The 8,722-nt window shown below is 33.0% G+C and overlaps 1 protein-coding gene across 2 annotated transcripts in view; it reads right to left on the minus strand.

The window, feature by feature from the left end:
- Positions 1-1,875: 1,875 nt before the first annotated feature.
- LOC117116763 overlaps positions 1,876-8,722 on the minus strand; it is an 8,832-nt gene continuing 1,985 nt past the window's right edge. Inside the window, exons 1-7 of one of the 2 annotated variants that reach the window (XM_033260862.1) lie at positions 8,449-8,680; positions 7,883-7,927; positions 6,402-6,668; positions 5,767-6,114; positions 5,060-5,169; positions 3,852-3,887; positions 1,876-3,320 (exon numbers count right to left, since the gene is read on the minus strand). In XM_033260862.1, coding sequence (XP_033116753.1) covers positions 3,102-3,320; positions 3,852-3,887; positions 5,060-5,169; positions 5,767-6,114; positions 6,402-6,668; positions 7,883-7,927; positions 8,449-8,659 — 1,236 coding nt within the window. In that variant the 5' untranslated portion in view covers positions 8,660-8,680 and the 3' untranslated portion in view covers positions 1,876-3,101. Of the gene's footprint in view, positions 3,321-3,851; positions 3,888-5,059; positions 5,170-5,766; positions 6,115-6,401; positions 6,669-7,882; positions 7,928-8,448; positions 8,681-8,722 lie in introns of those variants that run through there. The other variant, XM_033260861.1, reaches the window with a different exon arrangement.

Below are 8,722 nucleotides of genomic sequence, written 5' to 3' on the forward strand. Positions count from 1 at the left end.
TCATTCAGTTAGTTTCCAAATTCAAATTCAAATTATCAAAGGAGCCATGGCCCGGGATTTATCAATCTCAGCTTAGCAAATGTCTTAGGTGAAAAAAAGTTAAGATGTCCCAAAGCAAATATCTTAAGCTGATTTATTAAACCATCTTAGCAAAATCTTAGCTTAAAAATCCTCATAGATGGCGCATTCGTACAATCAACTTTTTAATTTTAAGCAATTTTTAAGCTAAGCAATAATTATTGATAAATCTGATTTGAGCAAAAAAAATGGACATAAGACAAATTTAAAGCTGATTTCGAGTTTGATAAATCCGGCCCCTGAAATTAATTGCAACATATGACATTTGCGGATTACACGTTAATAATTAAAAATAATACCGGTAATAATACCGGTAATAATAATAGTAATAATAATAACACCAATAATAATAATAATAATAATAATAATAATAATAATAATAATAATATTAATAAGGTAAATAATAAAACACCAATAATAATAATAATGTTATTATTATTATTATTATTATTATTACTATTATTATTATTATTATATTATTATTATTATTATTATTGGTGTTATTATAATAATAATAACACCAATAATAGTTAATTAAAAATGTACTTCAGTTTTCCACAGAGTTTATATTTGGGCGTATCAATACAATAACGTCAAGCATTAACCATCAAATTCTTATATTCCAATACAATAATTATACTATCATAATCAATAATAAGACAAACCAAACTATCAATCGATATTCTAAGCAGAACCGTAAATGCAACATAATTAGCACGTGATAAACCTATTACATTAAATTTCTGTATTTTCAGCTTACAGTTTACTGGCTCCTCAAAAATACATAAACTTGGCCTTCTTAGTTCAAAGTGCTGTGTATATAATTTAAACTGTTTATAAGAATTGGAGCTAACGCTTGAATTTAATTTTATATTTTCCCTGTGCTATCGCAATTACGACCCACTCTAATTGAGTCTCTCCAAAGACCTACACCTCCTTATCCCGAATTTCAAATTTCCAAGTAATCCGTACCACGCTCGTACGCAAATTAACAATTAAATATCATATATATTATAGACAATACCCATCAATCCCAAGCTCCCCTTACACGGACCAGTGCACAATTTAAAGTTCACATGACAACAGCGCCCATGTTGTCATGACAACATATCAATATTCTAGATTTCCACTCTCTTGTGACAAAGTTAGTTACATATTTGCCGTCGAGGCAAATAAGTTACAGAAATATGGTGGAAAATGGTAGATGTCAATGATATTTTATCCATATAAACAAGATAATAATAATAATAATCTTATCGAGTCACTACGTAGCTAGTGTGTATGATCTTGCTTACGTACCGGTAGTGTGGTAGAAGGATTCGCAGGTAGGATGGATACCTGACATGGGCGGCCGCGGCGTAAGCGCTCCTGTGACCGGACGAGGACTGGAAATGGACTAGTACACCGGTGTAACCCCCTGCTCTTCTCGAATGATGTACTGGGTTCTTTAAAGTGCACACGAGCCAATTGTGTACACTGGACGGTTTAGAGTCCTTATCCGAGAAGACTTGTTTCACCACCGGAACCATAGGCGAGCGTGCCGTTCGAACCAACGCCGATATTATGGCTGTATGTCACGCGGTTCCCCTGTCTTAACCGCTCGGCCAACCGACTCGACCATAATTATAATAATAATAATAATAATAATAATAATAATAATAATAATAATGATAATGATAATAATAATGATAATGATAATAATAATAATAATAATATTTCAGAGTTATCCTTCATAATATCTATTTACCGGTACGTTATCAAGTAATTTGTTTTTGACTGTGTTTTTTATTTATTTATTTATTTTTTTTTTGTTTTTTTTTTAATCAATAGGTGACTGGGATTTAATTAGAAATATTTTAACATTTTGCAGCGGAAGCAGATGTTAAAGTTAAGGCATGTGTTGATGAGGCTGTCAATGAAATCCAAGCAGCAGGCCTACTTACCAGTCATTTTCCCTCTTCTCCTCCCCTTTCCTCTTCCCTTCCCTCTCCCCTCCATCTCAATTTTACGTGACAGGTGACGGCCCTATTGTCAATACGGGTAGTAGGCCTCAATATCAATATTTATCATTTAGAAAAGTGAAGTGTTAAGACAAATTAAGATACTAAATTACATGCCTGCGCTTGAAGTCGTCCGCAGAATGAGGTTTACATCCATTCTGTACCGTATTCAGTGTGTCCAAGGACTTAACTGTAGTCAAAAGTCCTTGGTGGGACTCAGAAAAAAAAATCGCATAGATACAACTAGACGAATAATAAATGAAATGGTTATTAGCGCGTGTGTGCCTGTAAGCCAGCAGCCTCTAGGAGATTACATCTACCAGACCGTGGCCGTAGGCCTACTCTTCTTCTGAACTGACAGAAATGATCGAGAGGGCGGGAGTGGGGGGTTCGGGCGCTTGTTGTTACCATATCATACCAAGTAGACACACTTTGAGGAAGTAGTGTACCTACAGTAGGCCTACTAGTAGTTAACTACACATACTGGGAAGTGGCAGCGAGTTATTAACTCTTGCCAATCTGTCATTAAATTTCATTAAACGATGAAGAACGCGTGTAAAAACGTAGATTCTTTAAATAGGGCTATAATAAACATGTATGAAAACAGGCTGTATAAATGCCTACTGTGATCTAATGTGTGTAGATATGCTAATCAAAATTTTGAGCTTGCACTATATTTATATTTATTAATCATTTTACAATAGAATTGTATACGTACACTATTCAGCATCAACCAAGGAAAAATTAATTTTGCCAGTTTATTATTTCTGATAATTGAACAATTTTATGTTTTTTAAGTTGTTTGTATTTTCAAGCATCTGTCTTGAGTGATGTCATAATAATTTGCGGAGTACATTTCGACTGTCACCAAGTGCGTATGAAATAAATGTAGGCCACATGGCTCTATCTCAGCCAATCAAGGAAGAGGAGCTCAGTATGTTGCACTTCGACACGCATAGAAGGAATAATGTAGGCTCAGTTTATTAAATCGGAGAGAGCAAATTGCAGTAAAATTCGAAATTCTTAACTATGTGGCGTGCCCCTGACTTCTCTAGCACATTCATAGATGTGATCCTCCTGAGGCGAAAGATATTCAGATTCCGTTGCTGGTATCTCCCGAGCTCGCTTGGTGATTGGCATTGTATCAACTGCCACCGGGTTGATTGACATCATGTACTGAGCTTTGTTTATTTCTTGATAAAATGTATCCTCTTTATTTTTAGGTAAGTAAGTCATATATTTCTATTAAAAAAAAATCAAATTTATAAATTTATTTCCATTAAGTCAACAAATTAGAATAATACACTGTTATTTTCAAGGAGCTACTTTAACTCCAACAGAGTTATTCTCTACCTACAAAGGTACAGAACTCCCTTGAAAATAACAGTGAACAATTCACATAGGCCTAAATACTGCTTATTGTATATTTAATATATTGGCTTTCAACTGAAAATCATGTCCAGATTATCAAATCTTCTTTGAAAAAAAACTACCGGTACATAGGCCTATTACAGCATTATTTTAGTCCAAAACTCTATAATTACGAAGTCAATCTGTACAAAGCAAGATTGATTGTTGAGGATAATAAACAAAGTCATGGACAGAAACTAAAATAATATCACAAATAAAGAATAACTGGAATATTGTGATTGCAGAACTAATTTAACCATGGAGAAAATAATAAAATAGATTATTTTATTTTAGACTATTTTATTTTCTCCATGATTTAACTGTTGTTTTGGTAAGTCCGAAGATGATAACATCAGTACTTACCTTTGTTTTAACTCTATTTTCATCATTCGAATGTTTCTATGATTAAAAGAAGTGTAATACAATGTATTAATTTACATTTGTACTATATTATTTTATTTCCCAGTCATTGCTTGTAGATTAATATCCTCGTTCATGTAAAGAGCATGATAGCTCAGTTGGATAACTGTTCGTTAACTATTGATTATTTCTAGCCCACGTATGAAAATCTTAAGCCGTTGATTCCCATTTGAGTAATTTCACAGTAAATGGACATGGTATCTAACATTTTCATGGAAAAATAGATTACATTGTGTGCCATTACACAAACCAAATTAATTATTTTTTTAATAAAAAGGGTTTTATTTTTCTTTCTAGTGTTTTATCCTAATAGTTTCCAATATATTTCTGATAGAAATAATGGGCTCCATCCTTATAATACATTAAAAAAAATATACTACATCCAATTTTAGACATTTTTGTCTTGTCACACTTTTGTATGGTGAAATATGGCTATTTATCAATATTTTTTTTTACTGTGAATTGTATGATTATGAAATGGTTTTTTAATATGTAGGCCTATACTCATTTATATGATAATATAAATGTAAAAATATTTCATTTTAAACAATAACATTTTTAGTTATACCTTGCTAAAAAATATTGCTTGGGCCATGTCCATTTACTCTGAAATTGCTCATGTACAAAATAACTCATGTACGTATGCACACTCTTAGACTGGGTTCCAGTCCCTAAACTTTGTCTTAATCAGTTAAAAAGCTTGAAAAATCGATTTTAGCACCAATGGCGTTCCATATTACCTATTTGCTTAGCGTTTCATAGTATACATTTTCTTGGATTATACTCTTTCTTGGATCTAATTCGCATCAAAAAAGTTTCTCGACATAAACTGACGCTGGTGGCGCATTCCAAAATGCGCTAATACTACGAAAAATCAATAAATTGACTAACACCAACAGAATATTTCTTGAGTCAGAAAAATGTGGCGCTGTACTGTAACTGATGTACCTCCTATGTTCTTTACCCGAATTTCTTAATTACTAGGACCAATGTGTTACATAATATTTTACATTCGTTTTTCATTATTATTTTTCTGTATGCAAAATGATTTGATGTAATAAAGTGAATAAAGTATAATTTATAGTTTATTTTATATATTAAGGTTGTTGATTAGGGCCTATACCTTTTTATAGTGAATAATGGTTTCTTACCATACAGCAATGAACTGTAACTCCAGATATTAAACAACCGATAAGAAATGCCCCTATCATGATACAGATTTCGAACACCGTGACGTCATTGTGCATGTCACTTTGAGAGCCTATACATATAATATTCAACATATATTGTTATGAATGTGTTAACTCAATACGGACGACGATTGTTTTACAACAATCCGGCAGACAACCAAACACAATATTTTACACTATAAAAAAAACCTAAATACATGTATTATTATTATTTTCTTTTTTTTGGAAACGACACTTTTACAACAGTGGTAACGGTTTGTACAAACAAGAAGAAAAAAACTTAACAAATAGTAATATACCTTTCTTGTAAAAGTACGATGTTTTTTTGTTGTTGAAAGAGAACTGTTCCATACAGAACAAAGGTAGGTCTTTATTTTTCATAAAATGGTTTGTTCATAAAGATAATGCTTCCCGTTGCACTATTAAACATTCATTTTGTATAATGATGTGTGAACACAGTAACATACGGAGGATTTAAAATTTTGCAAATGGTCGATGTAACGAATAATAATAATGAGTATATGTCATGTAGAATTGTTTAGCTAATCTTCATACACAGTATGTCACAGAGATCTGGATACCTTTACGCTTTTTATACCATTTTCCCATTAAAACTATAGAATTTAGTTTAATAATTTTTATTATTACAAAGAAGTGCATATTCTCACCTGTATTTTCTTCGAAATCGCTACACTTCACACAGCACTTTGTGGTAGCGAAAAAAATTTGTTCCCATATTCTGCCATTGTTGCCGTTAACGTAAACTCGGAGTTTGTAGTCTGTTCCAGGTTGGAGGGAATTCACACGATACGAGTTGTACCCTTTTACATCACTCTCACTAGATTTCCACGTTCCATTGGTCCATATTCCAGCTGAAATATATTCTACGTGGATGAAGATATCCTCTGATCTGTTCACGATATCTTTATTCCAATTCCATTGTATATCCATGCTGTAACACGTAATGTTGGCAATATTTACGGAATTCAATAGACGCTGGGGTGGTAGAGACGCACCTAGAAAGTTGATGTAAAAATATATTTTCATGTAATCTATTTGAAGCATAATTGGTACATAAAGGTAGCTCTTCTACTTGCAACAATCTTAAACAAAATTAATTCACTACTGTCTATTTAAAAGCGTTTTTCTTACGAACAAATACATAATGTAAAATGTAGGCCTGCAGTATCCATAGTGTTTCCATGGCAGGCTTGGTAATAATGATACATCCACCAATCCGACTAGAAAATTTAATCGTTATATTTTTAAATAAATATTATGCCATTTAATTTGATCAACTCACACTTAACACTAAGATATGTGACTGCATACTTAGGCTCGCCAACGCCATTGGAAATTGTACACATGTAGAAGCCTTGGTCCCTTTCACAAGAAGCATTTCTGATGTTCAACAAAGAGTAATTGCTTAATTCAACTCCAGAGACTTTGGTCCATCTATACGTCACATCGTCTGGATTACCAGTTCCCGAACACACTAGGCGAACATCGTCACCTTCATTTGCTGCAAACCCGTCTTCAAGTTCTTCAAGATTCGTGAATTCTGCTCCATCTGTTTTTAAATAACTAAATTTGTCAGTATTTGAAAACTAATCGTTTGTATTTATATCCATTTTGGCCATAATACATACAGAATTATATAAATTGTAAACTTTAAAGAAGAGGAAACTGCGAGAAAGGAAAAAAAATAGTCGTCCCAACTACAATTACCCAGGGCCTCATGCTTTTGTATGCCTCACCTTATAACGGTAATATAAATAATGTTACTTTAGAGTCTAAAAACCGTTGACGAATTCCTAGTTATAGAACTAATACATTAAACGCCTTAGGTGATCATTAATAATAAAGAGTGTTGTATACGTCTTCACAATATTAAAGCCTTAATATGTTGAGATAAGTAAACAAAACCTTTATTGATAATCGCAGATAGTAATAGTATGACAATGCTGAAACTGGGCGATATCTAATAGCCTTATAACGTATTATGGTGATGAATATTCATGAATTATACATATAAAAAGTGTTAATATTATGATTTGGAGGTGGTTTGGCGCAGTGGAACTGATTTCCCAACATCGAGGTCGGGGTTTCGATCGTTCGCTGTGCATTTCGCTTGTGTCCTTAAGCAAGGCAGTTTATCTATATTGCTTCAGTTTACCCAGGTGTATAAATGATACCAGCAAATTGATGGAGATAACCTGCGGTGGACCACCCCAGGGGGAGTATTGCACTCCCATCCGCTTCACGCTACAGAAACTGGGGATAAGCTCCTGCCAGGAAGATGTAAAAATCCCTGTTCCTAGTGGCTCGGCGAGGATTTACTTTGTTATTAACAATTACTTAATCTGATTATCCTCTAATATGTAATACATGAAACATCTATAATAATTATAAATATATAAGATTCATTTTCGCTTTCTGTTTATACAATATAGAAACAAAATCGAGAGAAAACATTGCCATGAACCTGGAGAACAAATTTGTTTATAATGTTCACATCAGCAAATTTTCGGAATCAAAATGTCACTTATATACGCCACTTGACTTCGCCTATTTTGAAGTGCACATGCGTAAGTTGCTTGGACCTCTCATGCTGTGCCTGTTCTAATGTAAATACATGGAACCGACCGATTTTGCATGGCTGTCAAAACGTAACGAAAGTTATCTTATTTGCATATTTTCTCTTACGTCATAGGTTATTTCAAAAACTCCGTCATATTATAATGCGGTATTGAATTAGATAGAAAACACACTGGGAATACTTACAAAGAACGTGCAATCTGAATTCATGAGGAAGAATAATTGTTACGTCTACGAATTCAAACAGAGAACACAATGAAAAACAGTAAAATTCGTTTAACATTTCAGTCTTCTATGAAAGTGCAACAAACCCCACCCCACCCCCCACAAAATAAAAGAACCCCGAAAATATATGTTAGCAACCAAATAAAAAAATAAATTATAGGCCTATATGAAATTTGTGCTCATTAATTTATCAATCTCAATTTCAATATAACAAACCCCGAAAATAACATTTATCAAAATTATGATTGAAATTGTATTACAAATAAATATTACGGTATCTTTTGTCCACGTGCAAAATATATGTTTGCGTATCGGCATGTTTCACTGCTATTTTGTTTTTGAGAGTTAAAATAAAATATTGTTTATATAGTAATTGTAAAACAAATACCTCCATCCATGTCCTATTGAGATTTATTTTGGCTATACTTAATTTTCATATGACATTTTTTGAAATGAAATAGTAGAAATATTAAATCACAGTAGATATGATCTTTTTTTTTTAATGAAATTTAGCCAATTCTTCTTACCTCCGTTTTTACTTGGTACCAGGGAACAAGATATAGTGTATTCGACGCGATTCTTATCAACATGTATCAATGCCGTGTACACGCTATCATAAAACCCATCATTTGTATTGTTGTTCAGTAACATACGGTTTGTTGAAAGTATGCCGGGTCCACTCAAAGTCATAGTCAAATCTAAAATTTTAAAAGATGTCTTGGCGATGCACTGCAGCATCGCAAACCCTTTCTCAATGTCAATTGCGTCTGTAGATGGGATGACGTCAGTGGAGTAAAATTG

Source organism: Anneissia japonica, unplaced genomic scaffold (genome assembly GCF_011630105.1).
Source record: "Anneissia japonica isolate Jap-2015-1 unplaced genomic scaffold, ASM1163010v1 scaffold288090_len272316_cov174, whole genome shotgun sequence".
Classification (NCBI taxonomy): Eukaryota; Metazoa; Echinodermata; class Crinoidea; order Comatulida; family Comatulidae; genus Anneissia; species Anneissia japonica.